This window comes from Carassius gibelio, chromosome B13 (assembly GCF_023724105.1).
Source record: "Carassius gibelio isolate Cgi1373 ecotype wild population from Czech Republic chromosome B13, carGib1.2-hapl.c, whole genome shotgun sequence".
NCBI lineage: Eukaryota > Metazoa > Chordata > Actinopteri > Cypriniformes > Cyprinidae > Carassius > Carassius gibelio.
Window position 1 is genome coordinate 19,861,932 of NC_068408.1, and position 26,650 is coordinate 19,888,581.

The 26,650-nt window shown below is 37.7% G+C and overlaps 2 protein-coding genes and 1 long non-coding RNA gene across 6 annotated transcripts; 1 reads left to right on the forward strand and 2 right to left on the reverse strand.

The window, feature by feature from the left end:
- Nucleotides 1-1,143: 1,143 nt before the first annotated feature.
- On the reverse strand, nucleotides 1,144-6,576 carry si:ch211-198a12.6 (uncharacterized protein LOC563253 homolog). Of its 4 annotated transcripts, none has more exons than XM_052571979.1 (2): nucleotides 6,415-6,576; nucleotides 1,144-4,620 (listed from the first exon to the last, which is right to left on the reverse strand). In XM_052571979.1, exon 2 carries the CDS (start codon nucleotides 4,474-4,476, stop codon nucleotides 2,902-2,904), a length of 1,575 nt encoding a protein of 524 aa, XP_052427939.1. In that variant the 5' UTR covers nucleotides 4,477-4,620; nucleotides 6,415-6,576; the 3' UTR covers nucleotides 1,144-2,901. The 4 variants fall into 4 exon arrangements, with proteins under 4 accessions (XP_052427939.1, XP_052427942.1, XP_052427940.1 ...); XM_052571982.1 differs by having other exon boundaries at nucleotides 1,144-4,616; nucleotides 6,415-6,574; XM_052571980.1 differs by lacking the exon at nucleotides 6,415-6,576 and adding an exon at nucleotides 5,548-6,318.
- LOC127969861 (uncharacterized) lies at nucleotides 5,557-9,130 on the forward strand. The gene is made up of 3 exons (XR_008156379.1): nucleotides 5,557-5,694; nucleotides 6,566-7,513; nucleotides 8,432-9,130. It is a non-coding gene; the product is annotated as an uncharacterized LOC127969861 (long non-coding RNA).
- Nucleotides 9,131-10,232: 1,102 nt separating this feature from the next.
- On the reverse strand, nucleotides 10,233-26,227 carry LOC127969854 (storkhead-box protein 1). The gene is made up of 4 exons (XM_052571977.1): nucleotides 25,733-26,227; nucleotides 14,710-14,862; nucleotides 12,296-14,585; nucleotides 10,233-10,571 (listed from the first exon to the last, which is right to left on the reverse strand). Exons 1-4 carry the CDS (start codon nucleotides 26,043-26,045, stop codon nucleotides 10,424-10,426), a joined length of 2,904 nt encoding a protein of 967 aa, XP_052427937.1. The 5' UTR covers nucleotides 26,046-26,227; the 3' UTR covers nucleotides 10,233-10,423.
- Between the last annotated feature and the right edge of the window lie 423 nt (nucleotides 26,228-26,650).

Here is a 26,650-nt window from a genome sequence, read left to right on the forward strand (position 1 = left end):
AAAGAACCAAAGTAGTCAAATTCTTCATTGTAAAAAGTGATGCGCTTGATGTGGCATCTGAAAGCAAATACATACATTTAATATAATTTATCAACACATTATACAACATATTTAGATGATAACATTTCTTACCTTGACAGATCAATGGCTTGCATAAAAAGAGAAAACGGTCTTCAAGCATTCAAAAAAAATGTAAACTTATATCCATAGTTCCAAGGTAGGAATACTGGATGGTATGTAGCAGAGTTTTCTTCCCATGCAGGTGTAGTGCAGATGTTCATTAATCTTCAGTTAAAAAAAAATAAAATAAAAAAATAGATATTTAACAGTAACTAAGAAATGTAAATTCAGAAAACTTACTTTTGTGCACTATTGTCTAGCCCCAATATAAAAAGAATTAATAGTGAAAAAAAATAATCTTGACCGCCTTGTTTGAGGTCATTGAATACGAGGAACTAACACTGTGGGTTTTAAACAATGAGGAATTTTGGCTGAAAATACATAGATAAGTAACGATTAATCATTCATTTCCTAAACATCCAAATTAAATAGAAAAAAAATAAGAAACATTTAAAATTAACAGTTTAAAAATAAATTAATTCATAAAGAAAATAACTTCCTATGCAATTCATAATCTACCATGAATTGTTTAAACTGACATTTACATTACAAAATCTACAGTAAACATTATAATATAATTACCAACAACATAGTAAACGTGTAACTGAAACAAAAAAAAACTCATGTTGAAAACAAGTCTTACTGTAGCAGTTAAGAAAATATGTACACATGTAATCTTCCAATAAACCACTGGAAACAAAACATTTTTAAACCTAGAAGAAGGGCACACAGAACCATAAATATGAGCTACCGGCAGATGGCCCTGCACACACATCTAACGGAAGGTCACTTCTGTCAGAAACTTTGATTTCCTGTTCACTTTGCAACAAAGATAACCTCAGTGATTACTCTTTTTAATATAATCCGACCTTCAAATTTTAACAATCCCGCAGATTAAATGTAAAATTAAATCACCAATAATGGGTCTTCTTCAACATGATAAATAATTTTTTTTACAAGGTTTAAATACACTACACACAACAAACCTTGACAAAAGCAGGAAGGTACTATAAGAACACTGTATGAGCTTGTTGATAGTCAACAACCTTTATTTATCCATATATGTGAGCCACTCAAAGATGGGGGAATAGACAAATAGGACCAGAATTGACCACTATAGAGGGCAAGCAACATATGGATCAATGGTATTGTAACTATCTTTAACCTCTATTCTACAAAGAGGCTTGTTGACTGACAAGTAAATTAAAAGACAGAAGTGTAATCGTCCATTTACAGAGAAGCAAAAAAAAAAAAAAAAGTCAAATTAAAACATTGATTAGTATGTGAAGAAACAAACAGGGAGCAGGAGCCAAAACCTTATTTTTTCTATTACAGCTCAGCATACATTTCTACATGGCATGCAATAAGGCACCTAACTAACACGATGAATAAACCTATGCTACGTAATAAAGCACAATTGTTATCCAATGGAAAAGAAAGAGAATAGTTCTGATACAACGTTCACTCCCATAAAATCAGTATTCCTTTCATTTCCCTTTAAATTAACCAAACCTTATTTAAAAAATACATCCGTTTGTAAAAGATTTTCTCCACACACAGAACTGTAAATAGAAAACAAACCCATGGAATTAAGGGGAGGGGGGGACAAATCAAATTTCAAAAAAGCAAGCTATATTTTGTATTCGCATTAAAGTATACACAATCTATAATTATTATTATTAATAAATGTTGATACTCTGCTAAATGTATCCAGAATACAACTAAATGCTTTACTTTGCTATCTCACTGGAGAGATGACTGGGAAAATCTTCAATGCACAGTCAGTCATGGTAGCAGGTGGATAGCTGGGAGAACCACTGAAGACATTTAGGGGAATGCTTAGGCTGTACCAGGTCTGTATAATATAACAAAATCAGCTGTACAACTCAGTTGTGTTGGAAACTAGCAACATGAAAAGTGAACCGAACCTCCCAACAGAATGCATACATTATCTGATTTTGTTGGGTTGACCTTTTAATGATCAACTTGATGTTAAAACATTTCACGCCCCTCACTTTTTGTACTGCTCTCGAGCAAATTTCCAAGAGTTAGTCAAGTTAACAAGTTGTTTTAGGTTGTAGGATTTTGTAGGTTTGTATCATGAAGGGTTTATGATAATTAATATAGCCTTTAAGAACAGCTTTTTCAAAACTAGTGTCATCCCCTAAAATCACCATTCCACTGCACCTACAAGAGATGGATAAGCCTAACTGGATCATACATCAAAAATTCTCTTTTTTTTCCCAGAAAAGAACAGCACACTACTCACCTATACATCTATATAAAAGGAAATCAACAAATATTTACACGTGATATGAGTTTCTCAATCAATGAATGATACAGAGATGGGTAAAAGATACAAACTAGGGGAGTGAAAAGTTGTGTCTAGACCTATTTGCTTAATTATCTACCATTCAAAACCAACTTGACCTAATTCTAGTTCAAGATTGTGCCAGGCTTCAATAAACTTCCATCTTAAAGCAAAAGTCAGTGATAATGGAAGTTTTGTCTACGTTTTAAGTTTTAATCACACGCCATGTTCCAGAATGACATGTATGCATCTAGTCATGTGCACATTACACAGGGGATTTCAGTGTCAATCATACCAAATTTAAATTATTTGCTCTTAAAGTGTCAAAGGGCTTGATTTTGTAAGTTCCCTCAGAGCAGGTCCACGCCGACTTTCTGGATTTTCTTGCATCTTTTGCCAAACTCTTTTACAAGCTGGCCTGAATCATGGGATGAATGGTAGCACACCACTTGAGGGAGAGGAAAGCAGGCTTACTGATCAATATGAGTTCTGTGATGCCTAGACAGAGAAGACGAATGATTGAAACCCTTTCCACACTGAGCGCACCTATATGGTTTCTCACTCTGAAGGATTCTCTGTTTCAAGATGGTAGTGTGGGGGAATCCCTTTCCTGTTGCAATAGCACTGTAAGTTGACTTATCCTCCAAATGAACCCGCTGGTGCCTTGCGAGAGAAGAGGGATGATTGAACCTTTTCCCACACTGAGCACAGGTGTAGGACTTTCCATCAGAATGAGTCCTCTGATGCCTGGATAGTGATGACGAGTGATTGAAGCTCTTCTCACAATGGTTGCAGCTGTATGGCTTTTCACCTGTGTGCATTCCCCTCTTTAGCGTAGTATCGAAGGGGAAATCCTTATCCGCCTGGGCAAACATCTTGGCCTCAAGGTGAACCTTGTGGTGTCGTGACAAGGAAGAGGAATGGTTGAATCCCTTGTCGCACTGAGAGCAGCGGTAGGGCTTTCCACCTTGATGGACCAGCTGATGCTTCTTGAGGTGGCGTTTCCTGACAAAGCTCTTCCGACACTGGGTGCACTTGTAGGGCTTCTCCCCTGAGTGGATTCTCTGATGCTCTCTAAGCGTGGCTGCTGCCGCAAAACACTTTCCACACTGGGTGCATCTGTGCGGCTTTTCACCAGCATGAGTTTTCTGGTGCTGTTTGAGATTGGAAGCCGTCGTAAAGCCTTTGCCACACTGAAGACAGGTGAACGGCTTGTCATGGGCATGCAGCTCTTGATGTTTTTTCAGATGGCGTCTGCGCACAAAGCTTTTTCGACATTGGGTGCATTTGTAGGGTTTGTCATCCGAATGCATTTTCATGTGTTCCCGGAGAGTGATGGCAGCAGCGAAGCTTTTGCCACACTCTGAACATCTGTGCGGCTTTTCGGGAGAGTGCATCATCTGATGGGGTTTCAAGTTGAATGCATCAATCACTCCTTTACCAACCATCTCAAGACCAGTGGTATAACTTTTCTCTTTCATGTGAATCCTCATGTGACTTCTTAGGCTGGCTTCAACAGCGAAGCTTTCACCACAGTGGATGCAAATGTAGGGATGAGTGGCTTTGTGGATTTCAAAGTGTTCGTGCAGATCAGACATACATCCAAAAATCTCACCACACTCACTGCATTGCAGGCCATGAGCTTCATGGATGATAATGCCATTCTCGGACTCTACTGTAAGCTCCCCTCCATGGTCAGACTCCACCTTTACAATATGTTCTCCACCACCGATCTCCGTCTTTAACAGCACTTCACCGAGCAAATGCTCATTGCCTTTGATTTCTGCACTGCTGAAGTAATGATGATGATCGTGGTGGATTTCAGATTTAATATAGTCATGGTCTGTCTCCGTTACCACATCCACGCATGTCACTGCCCCTAAATCACCATGAATAGCCTCCAAGTCAAGTCTTTTGTCCTCTTGAGTCATAATCTCAGTCTCCGCTCCATAATGCAAGTCGCCGACTTGCGTATGGGCTATGACACACTCAGATCCCAATGTATCGAGACCTGGTGTGTCACAGTCAGTCTCTGACTCGGCCATTAGGACGCACTCCAGCCTGACGACTTCCGTTTTCCCGGTTAAGTGAAACTTAGCGTTGCTCTACGAGCCCCGCTTTCCCGCAAAGAAACTTGAAAGGCTGCCCGCTGCAGGCTCAGTCAGTTCTCGAGTCAGGATCAGCCCTGCCTGTCAGAAGATAGCAATTATTTAAAATCAACTGCATAATCAATTAAATATCTCATCTCAAAACATCCAACTATAGATTTTACTGCTTGAGAAAATGAAGGAAAGAAAATTAAGTGAATTTCATCCATTTCATGTGGCAAACAACATACAGCTTTAAATAAATCAGGGGTGTCAAACTCAGTTCCTCAGAGTTTAGATTCAACTTAAATGTTTTTCGGGCTTATTTGAAAAGTACATGGTATGTGCGTTGGAGCAGAGTTGGAAGTAAACTCTGCAGGGCTCCGGCCCTCCAGGAACCGAGTCTGACACCGCTGTCAATGAACAATGGGCAAATTACACATGCAGACATAAGCTTGAAATCTACTGAAGTTATGAGGCTGACAAACAAACACTCAATATCATTTTAGGTACAAAAGAGGGCTGCATAGACGAAAAGAACTGGGACCTGGGCTATACGCACCACAGCTTGTAAAACCATTTTATAAGAAAATGTAAACTAAATATGAGGCTGATTTAGAAAATCATAAAAGCTAGTTAGCATAAATATCTTTGGCTACAAATTGGCTAAAGTTAGCCTATGTGAGGTTTATATTTGGCTACCTCAACAGACTATGAATATATGAATCTACAGCTCAGATATTCAAATGCCTCAAGCCAAATTAACACTGATTCATAAAGAAAACTTTTAAACATGCCATCAATTTAGAATACACTTAAACCCATGTTTACAACTTTCACATAGCTGGTTTGTCACTGTTGGCTAGGTTAGCTGGCTAAATAGCTGCTAGTTAGCTTCCTTGAGCAAGTATCATCAGCTAACTAGCTGGCTAACTAGCACTAAAGCTAGATCACATAAATATTGAATTGATAAGCTGACGGACCGCCTTAAACTCTAACGTTTACTCATCATTTCTCAGTCATACATACACGTCTTCTCTGCGTTCAAGTCGCGTAGAGACTGATAGGACAGCTTCGAGGAAACACAAGTGGTTTATCGGAAGGCATCTTGTGCGCAGAGCTCTGAACAGCTAACTAGCGGTAAAATGGCCGCCGCGACTAGCTTCCGCCCCTCATGTAAGTACGCAGAGACAACACACGACGTGAGCAAATGCAAATAAACTAGGTCACGTTAGTTTACTAGTTTTATTGCTCGATAGGAAGCTGTGCTGTCATGGTTCTAAAAATTAAAGATATGGGGACACAAACAAGGCAGACAGCTCGAGTAAATGGCTAATCACAGATGTACGCTATTCGCGAAAGCCCGGGAAAGGCGCCCCCCTTCTTACATAACGCATTTTTGTTTTGTGGCGTAGAATTAAAAACAAATTACCATGTTCATAACGTCTTTTGTGTCTGTACGCTATTCAGAAATCGCCTAAATCGTTTGACACGAGCACAGTGTTGTTATAAGCTGCGCGTATCATGCTATAGTCCTAGCCCATTTTTAGCTGCGCCAAACAAACATGGCCTGTCTTCCTGCTAAGCTGCCTTGCTAGCGGAACACTAGCTACTCCGCCGCCATTGCTACACAACACATCCGAACTCTGTGACGTCCTCAAACGGTAAAACCGGTAGCGCCCACCGAGCGCCACTAATCACATCAAGCTCATAGAATTTGTGAAGATACAGCATTCGCCACGACGAGTGACATCACATTAATTAAATAACAACACTATATCAAATATAGCACGCTAGTTAGCCAGCTAAATTAACCAGCAAATGTAATCTAAAACCCCTGTCGCACATACACATTAAACATTCATATGTTAACGTATTTTTGTAAACATTTCCGACCTCTTTGCCCTTTAGAGGCTCTATTGCGAGATGCGCTGCTGGTCGTCGCGGTGTACGTTAGTTTACGGCCTGAAGATCTTCGTTCTGTTGCGTCTGTACTGCCTCGGTTTGCTCTCTTGTCACTCTTTCTCTCTCCCTCCCTTCTGTACAGACGTTGCGGGATGGCGCCGCGGATCATCTAGCGCCAACTGTGCTGGAGCGCATGAGCAAAAAAAAACAAAGCGGTGAAGAAACAAGCGCTCGACCGCCCCTATCGTCCTGGCGGAAGGCGCATTCGCCGTCAGACCCAACAATATGATAAAACAGTGAAAAACAGGACAACACTTTACAGTTGGGCTCGGTTTGTTATTGCATGACCAATCACGTGCAAACAATTAATAATACTTATAAGACGTTTATTAAACTTTGTTAATATCTACTTCTTTTTTAAACATTTGAACATGAATGCAATTATGAACTGACCTAAACAATACGTAAGTCCAGATGCTAATTGTTTGTTTATATCTAATGCATTATTACTCCTTAATTGAATCTTTTTTAAAGCATTACCAAAGTGGCAATGCATTGCTCACCTAATTCTAAATCAACTTCGGCTGATACTTAAATGATTCCGTATAAAAGTATACTGTGGCCTAAATTCACCAACTCAAAATGAATAAGAAATTGACAAAACACAGCATAGGTCAGCCATAAAGGTCAGTCTTCTTGATCTGACCTGCATTCCCAAAATGAGCTATCAACATTTTAAACTGTAATCTCTTTCATGCATAAACTAATCTGACAGAAAAAGAAATACAAAAACATGTGTAAAACAACATTTTTTATTTTTTATGTGATCTTGTCATGCTAGAAATAACTATCAGGATGTGTTGCCGCCATGGCTGATATGTGAGGGATGAGTAAACATGAACCCTAACATTAAAAGGATGAGTGGATGTGCTGTGGGCATGAGCAAACATGGCTTCTTACAACACAGACTGCGTTCCCTGTGATCAGAAAGTGCTGCACTAGGGTGCGCCCTTTCCTTTCAAACGTTTTAGAAACACAAGAAGATTGTTGACCATTTCTGAGGGAAAGGGTAAAGACAAAAACAGTGTTGGTATGTTATTTCAAAGAGAAACACAACACCTTAAAACTAGCTTGTGTATTAACGCTATTATGGAGTCAAAATAATGCCGTATATATATACGCAAAAAAAATAAAGTTTTACAAACGAAAATTAAAGTATTGAGGAAAATAATTTCGCTTTTTGCAAACAAAAATAAAGAATTGCAAAAGAAAAAAATGAAGTGTTGCAAACAAAAATAAAGATTTGCAAAACATAAATGAAACAGGGCAAAAGCAATGACTGTGCAATACATATTTTCCATGGCCATATCTATTCATTTATTTGCAACGCTGCTTTTATTTTGCATGTCAGTTTAGTTTAAACTTGCAATACCGTTTTCGCTTTGCGCTTCATTTTTCTGCACGTCTCGCTTTGTGGTACTGTTTAGACGTGGGGGTGGGGTGTGGAGCGCAAGGAAAAACTCAAACTACTCAAACAAGCTCAAACTAAACTGACACGCAAAATAAAAGCAGGGTTGCAAATAAATTAATAGATATGGCCATGGAACATATGTGTTGCAAAATCATTGCTTTTGCGCTGTTTGCAACACTTAAATTTTTCTGCTCTCAATACTCTGTTTTCTTTTGCAATTCTTTATTTTTGTTTGCAAAAAGCAAAATTCCTTAATACTTTAATTTTCATTTGCAAAACTGTATTTTCTTTTGCAAAACTATTTTTTTTCTTTTTCGCGTATATATATATATATATATATATATATATATATATATATATATATATATATATATATATGTCAAAGCTGTATATTGACTCCATAAGCTATTATTTGTCAATATAGAAATCTAGAGTGCTAAGAACCTGGCTACATTATGCAGAATTAATGTCACTGACCTCGTAAATAACAGTGTTTTTTAGCCTACAGTATGCTTGTGCTGTCTTTTATGAACACAGGAAGGATTTACCCTTTGTTCTCTGCCAGAGAGGCTGAATGAAACGACACAGTCAGCCATCATTCAACACCTGTCATTCAGCAACCCCATCTGCTGGGCTCCTGCCTGAACCTGTAGAGCCTCTCACCTCAGCCCCCCGTTAAAAGTGCTGGAATCAAAATGTTTGGCTTTGAAGTGAATCTAAAATAGATGGGTGCAATGTCCCATCCCCTTTTCTTTTCAGTGCAATATAATGTCTGTGCTTAACACATCTTACAACAGCTTGTAACGGCTACCTCTGCTTGCCTTTGTCAGTGTGAATGTTGGATTAACTGAATTTTTAATACGTGAATTTTTAATGACCATCAATGGCAGTGCCATTGTAAATGTAAGCTTTGTTTAAATTAGTCAACAAAGACCACAAGCAACATTTTTATGAATGCAGTGTTTTTACCAAAATTCAACAGTACTGGATGCCAATCTGCTTATTCATAGAGGTACAGATGAAAAATGTAATGTAAAGAAATAGATGTAAATAAACATAAACATAAATTCTAATTTTGGGGTGAACTATCCCTTTAAGCAGTTGAAGGAATGTTATTTTCATGTTAATACAAAAACGTATACCTTATTTTTCATGCTAACAGACTTGTTCATTTTCGAGGCCATGTCTGTTCCCCTGCAAAATGTAAGTTAGGCTTGACTCATTTGTGTACATTATTTATTTGAGGCCAGAAGAATATCTAACAGCATGAAATAAAAAGAGCTTTGAACATTTATCATCATTTTAATTCTTCAAATTATCTACCATTTGTACATAGATGCAGTGCTTGAAGTGGGCCGCTATGCACCGGTACGCAGTACCAGCACTCAAATATTTTAGTCGCACTGTCGTACATTTCTGACATGTTGCCAGTACTAAGTTAAAGCATCAGTGTCTGGAACACAATGATATTTTGGATGAAAACTGGGAGCCTTGTGACTATCCCATAGACTGCCAAGTTAAAAACAGTGTCACGGTCCAGAGAAGTATGAAAAGCATCATCAGAATAGTTCATTTCCCATCAGTGGATCAACCGTAATGTTATGAAGCGACAAGAATACTTTTTGTAAGCAAATAAACCAAAAATAATGACTTTATTCAACAATTATTCTCCTCTGTGTCTCTCTACATTACCGTAGCGCCATTTCGGAGAATATGAACTGAGCACAGGCAGCATATGCTCTTCTGTGTCAGCTGCACCACAAGGATATGCTTTCTACATGTACTGACGATTTGATTTGAAAGAAAACAGTGCATCCTTGTGGCGGATACAGTTGAACCACTGATGGCAGATGGACTATTCTGACGATGCTTTTCATCCTTTTCTGGACCATGACAGTCTATTTTACACAAGCCTCTTGGTTTTCATCCAGAATATCTTAAATTGTGTTCCAAAGACGAACTAAGCTTTTATGGGTTTGGAACGACATGGGGTGAATGACAAAATTTTCATTTTGGGGTGGCATATCCCTTTAAGGCAGCAGGTTTAGTGGTCTTTTGGCATCTCCCTCTGGTCCTGTTTGGTATCGCAAATTAACTGTGGCTTATTTTTATTTAAAATGCTCTAAACAGTTTTCTTTCTTTCTTTTGGCATTATATACAATACATTGGGAATTAGGAAAATGTATTTAAGTATTTTTTGGGGGGTGGGGTATACCGGAACTTCTTTTTCTCCACTTCAAGCACTGTATTGATCAAAGAGGATTGATTGTTCCCCATAACATTCAGACTTTCTTTCTAAACTACAAAGAATCCATGTACAAAAAATTTTTCAGGAAAAAAACATTAACATTTTTAATATGTTAATATAAATGTAAAACTGTAACAAATTAAGTACATACATGCACTACCTACATTCAGTTCATGTTTTTTTTCATGAGGGGGTGGGATGTTATATTTACATTTGTTGGGTTATATACATTTTTTACATCATATAACTATACCCCGATGCTGAGCTACATTTTAATTCGTTTAAACATTCATGACAGGTGTAAGTTTGAGGAGTGAACTCTGAGGGTGAATGCCGTTGGATTGGAGCTTTTCAAGGTTCTGAAGGAAACCACGATCCTTCAGTCCTTTAAGTATTGCTGAGTTACTGGAGGTTACACTCATATGTGTCCTGCAAATAATCAATGAAAAAGCAAAATATTAAATCTGGGATGAAATCCATAAAACGTTCAGATATGTATCTCCAAATATAAATAAATGGCAAGTGTTACTGGCAACCATGAACCCTTGAGATATACTTAGAGCTTGGTTTTGATTGCAGTATAAATATTTAAAGCTGCAATCTGTAACTTTTGGGGTTAAAAATTACCCGAAATCAATATTTGTGCAAGTACGTAACCAGCCAGTGTTCAAAACGGATCATTTATAATAATTATAACTCAATGATGACTAAACTAATTTGGGTAGGTTTTCATTGGAAATTTGAAATTTTTCATTGCATCATGTCTGTAAACATGAAGTTAACTACTTTATGGCTACTAGGCTATTGCATGTGAGGATCCTGCAGGTGGCGGATCGTTTATAGGCTTTTCTCACAGCAAAATAATTAAATGTATCAATTTTATAGCAGATTGTAAACCAGAAAGGATTATGTGTTCATGAAACACATGTGAATTAAATAAAATTTGAACCAAGTGTATTTAAGAGTAAATTATAATCAAATTATAATTATAGTTTTAAATATGCTTCTGATTACAGATAGTCTGGGATTATACAAGATTTGTATTTTAAAGACAACCAGTTTGAAGGGAGCATTGTTTGCTTTTTGAAAAAAAAAAAAAAATCTTAATATGAAATTTGAATGGTATGAAAATTAGAGATTAGACTGTAAAGAAATTTGAATCTACACACTAAAACACACTATACTCAGTCATGCAATGCTGATGTTGTTAACATTAATAATTTGAGAATAAAGTATAACAATAATAATAATTTGCATGGTTTGATGTGATATGAGGTAACTGATATTTATATAAAATCAACACTGGTAGCGCAATCTATTGCTTTATATGCTTCTTTCCTTTGTTGGTCAGAACAAACGTAGAAGACTTGTTACTTGTTCAGATGACAATATATGGTGAAAATTCTTATTTTTGACATACTTCCAAGACGTAAGCTAGAATCTTTGATTGCGAAGGACTGGCACACATAACTCCTCAAAACATTAGATTCATCCATGCTGGAGCCGTGCCGGTGCACGACCCATGCAAGAAAGATAATTCCGCAAACAGCTGCAATTTCAGGTTTTCAAACAGAGATGGCGACAAAGAGGCAAAATTTACCGCAGCTTTAAGTAGAACTTTCAATTGTAACAATCATTAAAGGGATAGTTTACCCAAAAATTTTAATTCTGTAATTAATTACTCACCTTTATGTTGTTCCAAACCTGTAAAACCTTTGTTTATGCTAGTACACAAATTAAGACATTTTTTATTAATTTTGAGAGCTTTATCACCCTACACAGACCGCAATGCAACTAAAATGTTAAAGGCCCAGAAATGCAGTAAGGACATTGATAAAACAGTCTATGTGTCATCAGTGGTTAAACTGTAATGTTATGAAACTTTGAGAATACTTTTTGTGCGCAAAGAAAATAATTCAAAATATTATTTTTTTCTGTGTAGATCTTTGACACTCGTTTACAAAAGTAAATGATGCATGCATTTGGTGCTGCTGACACTGGAGCCGATGTTTGTGTTCCGAAAATAAATGAAGATCTTACGGGTTTGGAATGGCATGAGAGTGAGTAATTACTGACAATCTCCATTTTTGGGTGAACTATCCCTTTAAGTGATTACATTTATGTATCAAATGCACGAGTAATCTCAGACTAACCTTGGAGAGTCAATCCCACTATCAGCTGTGTAGCTTTGACTCTCTGTGGTTTCTCCTGCACAAGCCCCTGTAGGGTCATTTATGCTTGCAATGATGTTGCCAGCATCCTCAGATGTCTCATTTGTTCTCTGATGGCAGTCTTTTAATTCTGGGTGACAGATCCAGTGGTCAGATTTGCCAGCATCTGCTTCATCTGCAGATTTATGTATGGTCTCAGAATTGGACTCCACTTCACTTGTTTGACAGTAGTCAAAAATGCTGCTTTCCAGGGCTTCGGTATGTTCATCAACTGCCAAACTGAATTCTTGTGGTCTTTTGCTCAGACCCTGGATTTCTTGTTTGGAGTTAGCACCTTTCTCAAGGATCTGGTGATTAGAAGACTGCCAACTGTACTCATTCGACTTGTATGTGGCTCTGGTGGGTTTTCGATGAGCATGTTCCTCTATGAAATGTTTATCCCAACCACCATCTGCACAGACAGGCTCATGGCAACGAGCTTTGCCGGTCTGTGATATCTCACAGTCAACGCATTCCTCATGCAGGCACACAGAGCTACATCCATCTTCATCCTCCACCGTCTTTTGATAGATGCGATATTCATCATCTGTATAAACTTCACTCTCAGTCTGGCTTGTGTTTCTGGCCAGTGTCTGACCATCTGAGAGCTGAAGGCTAGTAATATTGACAATTTTCTGGTGTGAGGACAGCAGATCAGGACGGTGATGAGACTCTTCTTTACTGTTAAGTAGATGTAGGGAAAGTCTACGTTGGTTTGTAGGTTTAGGCCACAAGAGGGGTACTTCTGTTGTACCACAATGTGTTGCATGATCGTCAATGTTCTTTTGGTCAGGAACATTTCTCAAGTCTCCACCCTGATGTTTAATTTCTTTTACTTTGCCATGTCTGAACTCCCTGCTTCGGACTTTATTCTCTCTCAACCTAATTTTGTCCTCTATCCTCAAAGTGCTGCTCTCAGGGTACGCCAAGCTGTAATCCTCACAAAGCTCTTGAACTTGTTGAACATCCAGCGTGGAGTCTACAGTCGGTGCACGTTCATGGAGCTGTTCACAGACTGCGTCCTTCAGTGTGTGAGATTTCTCCACACTGTCAGCCATTGCTTTGGGCCGGTGAGGATCCCAGGACTTTGACCTGTGACCTGGTCTTTCCCTTCGTCCGGAGGTTGGAATCTTGGCTTCCCTCCTCTTTTGTTCTTTATGGCTGATGTTTGTTTCCACATCTCTTCCTGGCAATCCCAGAAACGGGTTATCTATCCGTTTCTTGTAAACACATTTGGGATTCAGATTGGTACTTTCTTCCTGATTGTCAGGTTCATCCAAAGCCAACTCTGGTCTGTGGTGAGATAGAATTTGATCATCTGCCTCTAAATCTTCAGCACATTGCAAGGTTCTACACTTTGCCCTTTGTTTCTCTTTGGATGTAGGTACTCTTCTCCTGCTGCGAGTAGCTCTAGGGGCTGATTTCTTCCCCACAGGCTTTGAGGTATGATGCCTCTGGATAGACAGAAGAGCTTCGGTGGAAATGCCCTTGTCCACAGCTTTCTCCATTGCTCTCTCAGGTTTCTCCTCAAGCTTCTTCATAAGAACCGTATGTTTCACTAGATTGTCTACTGTCAGATCTGGGTTGATCCGTTTGATGATGGCATGTTCTAGATCTCTGGGGAGGTTGTTTAAGTCATCCTCATCCCTGACAGGCCATTCCTCCGGTGGGAATTGTCCAGAGAATGTGGCATATTCTTTCTTCGACTTGTTCTCCTTTTTCCCCGTGTTTCGCCGGAAGAGGTTAAGTCCAAATTTGCGTCCAGCTTTCTCCTTGTCCTTGCGGCTTGTGTTGGTGGATTTACTAATCTCACTGGGCTGGTAATCTGCAGTAGACGTGGACTGGTGCTGAATCGAAGGTTTTTGTTCTTTGGGCCACTTGAGGCTTTTACCAGCACACTCACTGATGTTGATGGATTGGTGATCTTGGACAGACGGCAGTACAATGGACGGAGAGGTGAAGCAGCTACAGGACTTACAGTGGGCCATGACAGGAACCTCAGTAGAGGTGTCCATGCAGCTCTCATTACTCACCAGGTACGTGATGGGAGGAGGTGATGGCAGGTCATTGTCGCCAGCACTCCACCAATTCCTCTCTTTCACCATGTTGTTGGTAATGAAGTATGTTTGAGGGGTGACTACAAAGTAGCCCTCACCAGTGTGATAGATCTTCCTCTCTTTGATAAGAGCTCCCAGAGCACTGTACAGGATATCTTGAGTGGGAATGGTCATTCCTTAAACAGATTTTATTTGTGTGAATATAGAGCTTTCATAATGTATATGAATTAAAATAAAAATGTAAGAAGGTAGTGTACAAGGAAGCACAGCAAATTGAAACACAGCGTAATATTGTGTTACCTGGGTGTGCTTTCATCATGTGATTGATCAATGCTTCCTGATTAACAACCACATTGGCGGCATTCATGTCCGATATGACAGAGCACAGTATTTCAGACAGTGGAATATACTGAGACTGGGAAATTGGTGACATCTGCACAGGGGACAGATCACCTGTGAAAAAATGAAAAATAGAACATAGTCAGTTGAAGTCAATTTAAAAGATGTATTTTAAATAAATTTTTACACATAATAGATTATAAAATAGTCGGTTGCACTTTATTTTACAGTACGTGTACTAACATGTACTTACTTACAGTGTATTTATCTAAGAAAGTTCTGGTAATACAAGGTAACTACATGGGGTAGGGTTAGGTTCAGGGTTAGTACCTAGTTATTACATAGTTATTGTAATTACAATAATAAGTACATAGTAAGTACATGAGGAATAATACTGTAAAATAAAGTGCTACCAAATATTCTTTGATTGATAAAGCGGCTCTTAAATACACCATGAGATTGATTGATAGAAAACAACAAATCCTAAAATCCACAAAGGACTTAAGTTTAATCACAAATGAAATGGAATAATTACAGGTGGAGTATTTAGACCAACACACAATGAATAAATCACTAAACTAATCCTTAAAAAACTAAATTACCTGTAAATAGTTTTACTTGATTCTCCCAAAGCCTGATTTTTTTTTACATTTACAATCAAATAAAGTGTGAGATATAAAAGAAATTAAGAACTCACGCTTGTGTGTCGTAAAGCATAGGTTTCTTGCTTCATGGTATTTCCCCAATTAGGCAAGTACTGATTAGACATTAATACTGATTGTGGAAATATTTTGGAACAAACAACATATAAGTGGTCAAGTATGTATGTGAAAGCTGTCACTGTCAACATCTAATGCATTTTCAAACTTTTCTGTTTTGACCACTGATCAGAAGTAAATTCTTCATTTTTTTGTGAACACAGATAGAGCCAAAGTATGGATTATTAACTAGGGATGACTACATTAAATGCGGAACACTTGCCCAGCACTGACTTTCCATTCTGTTGTTGATTAATCAACCAAAGCTCAGGTACAACATACTACCACCATAGAGTTCATCAGTAACTAAAGGGCCAAACTCACTCAAACCTGGACATTTTATTGGTTGATTCCAATGCAGCTTATCTTATTTTGTCAAAACATATATAACATATAGGTGAAAAAACACATATGGTGAGTTCATGTTCATATTATTAATATTATTATCTTTTGCCATATATCTACTTCCAGTGGCCTTTTTTGTGTGCCTTTTTTTAATTTTCTACAGGCACTAGGAACTATTGTAAACAATTGTGACCCTCACATACCTGTATAACTTGTTATTGCTAGTGTCTATTGGCTATATGATTCCTATTTACACAATAAAAAAAAAAAAAAAAAAAAAATATATATATATATATTTATATTTGTTACTGCATTACTAGTTTTATTTATGCAAAAGTAAATGGGAAAGGCATTGTCAGTTTTACAAGTAGCCACTCCTATTACTGATCTGCACTTTTAGCTTCATTCATCTGCTAGTTCACATTCAATTTCTGACTTTCTGCGTGCTTATCAACTAATCCATTTTCCTTTGTTGTAAGGAAGCCCAGTCATAATAGTAAGCTGAAACAACGCCTTCCACTTTTGACACTGTTTTCCATGGGAAAAACATCCTGTCCAAGGTCTCAAAAGCCCCTTTCACACTGCACGTCGGACCCGCAATATTCCCGTAACATTGCCTGGTCGCCTTCTGTGTGAAAGCAACCACGTCCCGGAATTGATTACCGAATCGAACCCGGGTCGGGGACATAGTAACATTGCGGTAATCGATCCGGAACGAGCGCTGTGTGAACAAAAGCCAGATCTAATTCCGTATCGAAGTGATGACGCGCGTTATCGCGCGACTTTTTTACCGGCTGTTTTGAAGGAAGATCAACATTCGCAACGAAAACATATGTGCAAACTGTAATGAAGCAGAGATCAGTTAGTTCCTCACTTTCCGCGCTGACGCAGAGATTGTTTGCTTGCTTCAGTTAAAGTATAATGTGCCAAGCGTTGTCGACTCGTACATTACACGTCACGCGCTGATGTCACGTGTCCTTACGGGATCTACAAGGGTTGTGTGTGAAAGCACGCACATATACCGGGTCATCACTGGCAGTGTGAAAGTGCCAAATCTAGCGACCAGGGAACAATTACAGGAACACTTTACCCCGTATTTGCCGGAATGGCAGTGTGAAAGGGGCTAAACAGGAAACATCCTAAGGTCTCTGACCACATGTAGTTTGAGACATGTAAAAAGAGGAAAGATTGATGCATGCACTTAATAAATCAATCCTTGTCTTCCTTAATTTTCAGGGAAGTGAACATCCTTAGGTTGTCCTTTGGATGTATATAATTGTTCAGATGCTTTAACTGGAGAAACAATTCTAGAAAACGTCTTGAATTTTACAAAAACAACTTTTTAGGAGTAAGTGGGTTCCAATATTCTTTTCAGACAGAAAGCGGGAAACGTTTTGCACAACAACTGAGAGAGAATCAATTGAGCTGGCATGATGTTGTTACTAAGGACACATGTACCCTTAATTCCTCTCTCCTAGTAAACACTCCGGGCTCATTGTATCATGAAGCTGTTCTGAAAACATTAAGACTTTTTTCACAGGAATACCTCACCAGGTACCATGGCAGCCATGTCACACTGCAGACAGCGGAAAGGAAGATGTAGAAAGGGAGTGGGACAAGTTTCTTAATTTACAAATTACAAATGAATATAAAAAAAATAACCAGTGGTTGACATTTAAGCATAAATTAATTAGAGAAAACCAGATTTGAAAATCACATGTGAATGTCTTGTGCATGGCTGCTCAAATACCCATTTTGTCTTTATCACATTACACTACAGCTCTTGCCGCTTCTCACACAGGTCATAGCAGGCCACTTTCATGATACTGAAATGACAAATAAGGCCATCAGATCACTTGACCACACAAAAAATAAATAGTAAATAAAGACAATCATAAATTAAACATAAGATATGGAAAACAAAACATATTTCAAATAAAAATATATCATTAAATATCTTTAGACATTACAATTTCTACAGTCATGTGATCTACAACATATACAAAATACTGCAATATCTTCATCCTTTATTGCTATATTTTATAATATTGTATTGTTGTTTAATGTGAAAATCTATATACCGTAATCTATCCACACAGATATTTAATAATCAATTTAAATGCTGATTATCAAAGTTGGTCAGTTTATAAACTCTTAGTAAAATAACAATAAGTGCATTTTTATATTTTTATTTCAGTTTTGATAACTGGTTTGTATTTACAAATTTTACATACAAAAAAAAGGAAATAAATAAAAGTGAGCCTTTTCATGTCAAGAAACAGAAAGGTTAACCAAAACAACTTAAATATTGTTTGAGATTATGTTAAAAGAATATGATCAGCTATGGGTGTCAAACTTCACAGAACGAAACCACAGAGGTAATTAACATGTAAGTGCTCTGTTGATTCAAGAAACACACATATACACCACATGTAAGGTGCTGTTCAGTGCCCATGTGCTTGTACTAATAAATACAAGATTTGAAAGTGGTAAGGTTCATTCCTTGTCACAGCTCTAACCACTGCTTACATTATCCTATCTGAACCACCTTAAGTGACTGAAACAACAAAAATACACAGTGGACTGAAATGAAAGAAGGCGGGAAAAAGAAAAAGAATTAAAGGTAACTTGATAATGCCACACATGTTGTTTCACCCCCTATAGGCAACTTCCTGCCTCTGAGGAATTCTGTGCTTCATGGGTGGCTGAAATCATATGCTTTTCTAGGTGTCATACATTAAAAGTACACTGAAGATTTGATTAGGTTTTAAACATTTTGACCCCACATGACTTACTGACAAATTCAACTGAAAGATTTAACTGATTCTGATTCGATTTTTTTAACTAGTTTACTATAAAACATACCTTTTACAAAGCCATCTCAAGAATAAAGAAAGTCCTGCATGATAAATGGGTTATCTATGGTTAACCTGAAAAAGAAATGTCTGATATACAAAAAAATATACAAGTTCTTCACATTAAAACTTTGAATCTTAAAAGCATTTTGCAAAGAGAAAAATGTGCATCCGTCCCCCACGCTGTCCTTCAGATCTCCAGACATGCACCACAGCCACCTGAAAGTTATGAGGTACTTTAAAAGACCAAGCCCCAACCTCCTAAAATGCCCTCTTAAAACGGGCCTGAAACATGATACACTATCAGGACATCACAGCTCTTTTACCGCCAAAAAATTATGCATGCATGATTACATTTTCACACAGAGGTCAAAAACAAGACGATGCATCTATGCCTTAAATACATAACAGTTAAAGCTTCTGTGGAGATGGTTGAGTTCTTCCACTGGGAACTGAAACATTAATACCAATAAGCGTTCATGCCTTCAGATCATGCAAATCACTTTCCCTAATGCTGAGATGCTCTATTAAAACAGAACACAATGAAGTAAGCGGAGTCATTTGTTGCACACTTAAATTTCAGCTTTTGCTTTTTCAGTTTTGCATGTTGTTGTTGGTGGATTAATGAAAATGTTTTTGTGCTTTCATTAGTAGCTGTAGGGTTCCTGGTCACACCTTTTACTATGAAGGTTTTACAATGCTTTGTCTGCCATGTCAAAAGTTAAAAAGGCCCATAAATCCAAAAAGGCCATTGATATTTATCCCTTTCAGCCACTCACAAACATTCTTGATAGTTAACACACCTCTCACAGAATGTGTCTGGTGTAGTTTTGAAATGAAACACTTGGCTTAAATGTTAACCATGTCAAATGTTCCAAGGGGAAAATGAAGTTCTCCTAATCCTCCCACACAGGCATGATGGATGGTTGCTGGTTTGTTAGACTGATTAAAAATCCATTTACAATGTTTACATTCTTCATGATACTCTGTGGACTTGTGTACTCCTTTACAGAAGCAGAAGAAACTGCTTCACGCTGATACGATGCTGACAAAATATGTCTCTGTGACTATGCTGTCATTTTGAACAAATGGTATGTGATTAGTAGGTACTTTATCATCTTACAGCTGTTTCAGTGATGGACACTGACAAACTCACAATGTACAACGAAATTGAGTGATTAAACCACTATTTTGACTTTGTGAGAAGTTAAAAAGTCCCTCAGATAAATATGTTCTAAAAAGCCCCACCAGCTTGCTGTCCTGTATTGAAGAGAATAATGTTTTGTACATAGCATGTTGTATCAGGTCTCCTGAAAGGAGCTCATTCTCAATTGCCAGCATCAGGTTTCAAGCCAAAAGACTAGGGATCCTTTTGAAGTTCATACAAAAATAGGCCATGTTACCTTCCACAGGACAAGCAAATGCTCTTAGACCTTTGGTCTATAGAGCAAGATTAACAAATCATATTGCATGAAACGTGATGTGTTCAGAATAACAATGTCTACACTACCAATCAAAAGTTTGAAGGTCAGTATGATTTTGTTTTTGAACAATATTTTTACTGAGCAAGGATTAGCCAAACAAAAGTGGCAGTAAAGTTTGTGTTACAAAAGTGTTTGAATATTACAAAACAAAAGATTTATATTTGAAATAAAGCTTGTTCTTTTGAACTTTCTATTCTTCAGAGAATCCAGAAAAACTGTATTACGGTTTCCACAAAAACTCTACTGTTAATAATAAATAATTTTGTCAAATCATGATATTAGAATAAAAAATAAAACATTCAGCTTTCCATTACAGGAATAAATTAAATTTAAAATACATAAAAATAGAAAACATTAATTTTAAATTGTAATAATATTACTCAGTATTACTGTATTTTGATTAAATAAAAGCAGCCTTGGTGAGCTTAAAAGGTTTCAAAAACCTATCTGACCTCAAACTTTTAAACATAAGTGTATATTCCCTCGAAAGCATGCAAATGTGTGATTAATTAAAATACATAAGTATAATTACACATAATAATATATTATACATAATCAAGTAAAATTAAATGCTAAATCTAATGCCAAACTATTTGTTATTCCTCAAGGATTGTCCAGGATTCAGTTTCATTATTACATTAAAGAGATAGGGTGTTTAATACTAGTCTAGTCCTACTAGAAGTTAAAGGAGCCACAATTTAGTGCATTTGTACACCGCTAATCAAGCTCCACGCTTGTAATTTACACCAGATGAGAACTATTTCCTCTGACCATGGCTAAGATTCATCAGATTTTGGTTTTGTTAACCTTACATTTGTAGGCCCTGCATATAGTGAAACGTAATCTTAGCTGCAGCAACTTTATTGCCAAAAGCTTTGTTACAATATCTTGATTTCAATTAAGTAGGAGCATGGAAATGGATTAGTCAGGTCAGGTCTACTCTAGAATACACCATTTACATCGTTTTTGGAAAGGAAATGCATTGAATGGACAAAGGAGGGAAGACCTGTCCTCTAACTGCCAACACATTAGCTGCAATGCTTAATGATAGGAGAGAAGGATAACCTTTTCATTTGTTTATACTGGCCTAGATCACCACCTGGCTGTGAACTACATAAATATGTCATCCAGCCCAGATATGTTCAAGGTGACATGATGAAATATCTCCAGACCACTCATAGAAAAAACCCACAGACAGTTACATATACATGCCGACACACACTCACATGTGCCCAAAACAAACAGTGAGTTCTCAAGCTGAAAAGTCTTGTGTGGTGTTTAGAGAGCATTTGGATGGACATTGGACAGCTTGAATTTTTGGATGTTGAGATAATTGGAGTCAAAGGAAGAGATGCATTTTTTCAAAGTGAAATTAGCTTAAGCAGACAGAAGGACAGAGAAGAGCTTTATGAGAGAATGTTTTAAGACAAGAATGTCATGTCAGGGCTGTTTAACTACACTGATGGATAAAAGATACACAATTTCAACGGGTGAAAAATGGAGAAATCTGAAAGAAATACACATGGCTGCTCATGACAGACTTTGGTTTGGGTGTTTGGTTTATCTTGGAAAACATTCCATTGGTTGCTTTCTTAGAAACCTGATCCAGCTCCACCTTTATCTTCCAGAACCGGATATGTACACAGCATATGTCTCTCATTTATTCTGGCAAATAGGATTAGATAAATCGCTTTAAAAAAGCTTTTAAATAAATAAATATACCTGACATGTTTATCCTGGAATCTCTGGCCATGATGAATTAAAGTTCAAAATTACAGTTGCTCTTTGTCTATTAAAAAAAAAACACGTTTATCTTGTATTCTCTGCTTGTGATGATACTGCATGCCGTTTTTTAATATCATTTATTACATTATAATAGTTTTCTGTGTGAATACACATGGATTATCCTATTACTCATCATTTATCCTTGAGTATCTGCATGTGATGATATCATATGCAAATCTTACAATATATTTGTGTAAGCAAATTTCTTTCTCCCTTTTATTAGGTTTTTCTTTAATTTGAAGAAAGATTTGCTTTCATGTGAATAAGAAAGCTTTTGTTCTTTTACAAACTCATGAATGTGAACTGAACTGTGCCGCCTCTGTTTACGTTGCGCACCTGGAAGTGCTGTGGTCAGCAATGACATCTTTGAGAAAAGCGCTAGGGAGCAATGACCTCTGGTGTCTTGTTAACCAAGAGGGCAGCTTTCAATGCATGAGAACCACGGGGTGTTGACCTCAGGATAAAAGAGTCCAGCACGACGCCATGTCACGGCTAATGAACAGAGATCTGAGAGATGTAGTAGACATTGCATAAATCTCCAACAAATCAGGCGACTTCGGTAGAGGCACATGTATATTTTCACAGTTAGGTATGAAGATAGCATAAATATGCACCAACAAACATGGTCCAGCTGATAAAAACTTAAGTTAAACCAGATGGCATGGTAAGTTTTTGTAAAAATAAGTGAGGTTAATTGTGCTCAACATCACTGAACACCTCATTAGAACTTAGATGTTATACACGTCTGAGTATGACGGCATGATCCACAGCTCCTCAATAATGCAGAGACTTCAGTCAGCCATTGTGAGCAACTCAGATTTCAGCAGACAAGGGTAAAGCAGCCTTGCATTTCTTGTTTCTGCAAATGATTTTTACAGTCATCATCCTAAATTTCTGTAGTTCAGTGCATATTATTTCTGCACCTCCAATTCTAATTAGCTTCACTGATCAATGATGCATGAAGAATTCTCTGTATCCTCATCCTTTTGCCATTCCCAACCGAACCACATTTTGTTAATAATTCCATGGAACATGCCATCTTTACGCTCTTCTTCCCAAAAAAAGTCAGTTCATAGTAATCAGAGAATGTCAAAAAAGACACAAACATCAAAAATAAAATGCTAATTCATAAAAGTATTAATTAAAACATCATAATAGACGTTCATTTGACCTGTACACTATACTCCAAAAATGTTTTAGTTATAAAATAGCTATGACATAACAAATTAAACATATCTGCATCCAGAAACTTTTTACTTTCTATTGCCGTTTTGGCTTAAACAACATGCCATTTTTGGATCTAGACACAGATGCAGGCTACATAAAAACTTTGGAGGTGAATATTTTTGCTGCATTTAAAATTATACAATAAGGGCATGTGGGTTTGGAAAGACTTCAGGTGGGCAAATGACGACAGATTTATCTTTTTTTTTAATGAATAAGTCATGAAAATAGTGGTCTAAATCGATATAAATGTATTTATTATATTATAAAGAGCACACAAAAGACACAAGCCTAAGATGAAAAGGTCAATGAGTATCATGAGCAAGAGGTTAAAAAAGCACAGCAGACCCATGAACAATCCGTCTTTTCACTTAATGTATACTGATAATCAGGAGGACAGAGAGGGAGGCAGGCTCATTCATCATCCCATCTGCTGATGGCTAATCACAGCCACTAACCCGTTCCTGCTGACTAAACACAGGCCTAGAAAAACACTGAAAGGATTCAAAGTACTGAAAGTACATATAGAGTGATGTTTAAAAAAAAGCTCTTGGAGGTGCTAAGTACCAATGACCTTATGAACTTATTTACAGTTATATATCTTTCCAATACTTTTATCAAACCATACCTAAATCATTGCCAACAGAAAAACCAGGCGCCGTCTCCAGACAACAATAAAACAACTCTATGGTACCACCCTGACAATGAAACAAGGGACATCGGCTCCAGTGGCCAAGCTATTAACCCGGCTGGTGGACAAACTGGACAGGACATAACTCAGCACCATGGGCATCAGTGAATGGATAATAAATTGCAAAAGACACTGCATCTTGGCTCACGTCACCACACCGGCCAACCTGACCTGAGGTCTTAACATTTTTTTTTTTTTATATATATATATGTGTGAGAGTGTACTTCCAATTTCCGACTGAAAATGAAACAAATGAAAAAAAAAAACTGTGGGCTTTAGCTCCCTCTTCTCCCAGTCCCACAACTGTGTGGTCCTAGCTCAAAAATGCCCTAGTTAAACTATACCCAATGTGTTAACATGCACCTTCATCGCTTGTGACAGCAAGAGCAAATGGCGGTTCTTACGATCTGCTTCGTGTTTGCAGTAGGCAAACCAGATGCCTCCAAGAAGTAGCAACACCTGAGGCAACACAAGTCCACACTGTCACAAAAGGTCTGTCACCCCAACACGTGACCAACGAAAACAATTTCATCCCCAATCAAAACACAATAATAACCAACATGCCACACCAAATCAAGATGCCCCATTTTATTGGTAGTTAACCACTTCGGCTGAAACTGAGCAGTGAGAATTGAGTCAGAGGGAGAGAGTGGGGTTACACAGCTCCACAGAAATCATATTTCCTGTCATCTGGAAATAATGCACTTATGTTGCATGCACACAGTTACGCCTAAAGCATGTTGAGGTCTCAAAGGGAATTGTTGGTCAGGTTAGGTTAAGAGGCTACCTTCTAGAGTGAACGGAAATTATGTGGGTTTTCTATTGTAGCTTGGGAAAAACAATCTGGGGACCTTTTTAGAAAGACAGATGAGGAAGAGGCATTCATAAGGACAGTGAAGTATGTGGATCTCCTATAGAGATCCGCTGGGGAAATGTCCATGAAGTACACCACTGAAGGTTATATTTTGATTTGATTTTTGAAATCTGTCAACATTAGTAAGGATCTATGAGATGATAAAAAATGAGAAATCATTTACAGATCTAGTTTAAAACACATGCTAAGTTCTAAGAAATGGATGTTGGTTTCATTTCTGACAACATTTATGTCATTTTGTACTTTGACTCAAAAACTGTCATATGGTGTAACCTTCATGTAAAATGTACTCACATATTTTCTGTATTTTTGAATGCAAATTAATCATTAACTTCAAAAAAGGTTTTCAAACAGATACATTTTTTTTTGATGAAGCCATATGAATAAACTTTAGGGTTACTCCATTTTACTTGAACAAAATGTGCCTTTTCACAAAATAGGGGAATTATTATTATTATTATTTTTTTGTTTGTTTTTTACACATGACCTTGATACAGAGTAATAAGGGTCTATGGGGTCCTGTCTGTCTATCTATTTAAATATTTTTATTTATGTAGTTTTTTTTAATGAATATATGTATTCATACAAATACAAATGTTCATATTTTAGTTATATTTTTTTTATAACTAAAGATCATGCCTTAAAAGATAACAACGTAGTAGATCCGGACACAAGAAAAAAAAAAGTGTCACAATAATTGTCAGGATCAGAAAAAAAAGTGTCAACCGTGCATGTCTCCTTATCCAGCATGGTCCAAAGTGTTCTTTACCAATTTTACCATGTCACTCGTCTACAAATGTAAAACCCCAATCCTTCCTTAGATTTCGCTCTCGTGGGACTCACTTCTGTAATGCAGTGGTTCTGATCAAGTTTAGTTAAATCTACAGAGTGAGCATGGGCTGTAGACAGAGCCTAGAGGATCCCCATCTCATACCGACCCTGTAAACAGCCAGATGTTGATCACTCACCGACTGATCTGATGCTGAATCCTCGGGGCGACCTCAGCGCCCTGCGCATCCACGCTTCCCTCAACACCTCCAGGTTATTAGCATTGCCCTGGACGAGAAGCACGGAGTTCTCCAGCCATCCCTGGAAGGAAACTTCCGACACTGCTTTCACGAGTCTTTTATTCCAGAAGCTTCGCGAATTTTGCGATTTAAAGTCCGCAAACACATCCTGTCCGCTGCTGCTGCTCGCGCCGTGTTTGCGGTCCTCGTCCCAACAGAGAACAACAGCGAGCGACGCGCCTGACAGCTGGACCACGCGGTGCTGCACAGACATTTCTGCCTTTAAATTAATCTAATTATACTTGTAGTCTCAGAAATATGGTCTCATTGTCCTATCTGCTTAATCCAACGACTGTAGCGTGTCACATTCCTGGAGAGCAGGACACCTCGACTAAGTTACATGTGTGTACTTTGGTGTCTACGCTCCCAAGGCAACCGCCGCTGCTGACGAACTGACGCAGGGGAGGCGCGCAGAAGCGCACCAATCAAAACGCTTCTTTAATCATATGGGCGTGTTCGCGTCTGGACTGCCATTGAAAAGAGTCTACAGTAAACAAACAGTGCAGGGAAACTAGGTGGTTAATGTTGCGCTTTATGCAGAGATTTTTTGTCTTTACACCCATAGACAGTTTACACCACAGCATCAAGTAGCCTAAGTGGGAAGATCAAACAATTTTTGCTTCAGTTTCAGCTACAAACGAGCAATATATTATTCTATTCACCTTCCTTACATTTTATATTGGATATATTTTACAGCTATATATTTACACAAAAGACTTAAATATTTCCACAATTATTGGCCAAAAATGGCAGAGTAGGCTTATATGGAGAAAGTTATGGCGAAACCTGCCATTAAACACACAATTATAGATTAGTGAT

What these genes read in the sequence shown, in the direction of transcription:
- si:ch211-198a12.6 (XM_052571979.1), bottom strand. Translation starts at nt 4,476, where the DNA reads ATGGCCGAGTCAGAGACTGACTGTGACACACCAGGTCTCGATACATTG.
- LOC127969854 (XM_052571977.1), bottom strand. Translation starts at nt 26,045, where the DNA reads ATGTCTGTGCAGCACCGCGTGGTCCAGCTGTCAGGCGCGTCGCTCGCT. An exon ending in ATTCAGCATCAGATCAGTCG is followed by an intron (nt 14,863 to 25,732) that starts GTGAGTGATCAA and finishes ATTTTTTCACAG; the next exon opens with GTGATCTGTCCCCTGTGCAG. An exon ending in CATGATGAAAGCACACCCAG is followed by an intron (nt 14,586 to 14,709) that starts GTAACACAATAT and finishes AATCTGTTTAAG; the next exon opens with GAATGACCATTCCCACTCAA.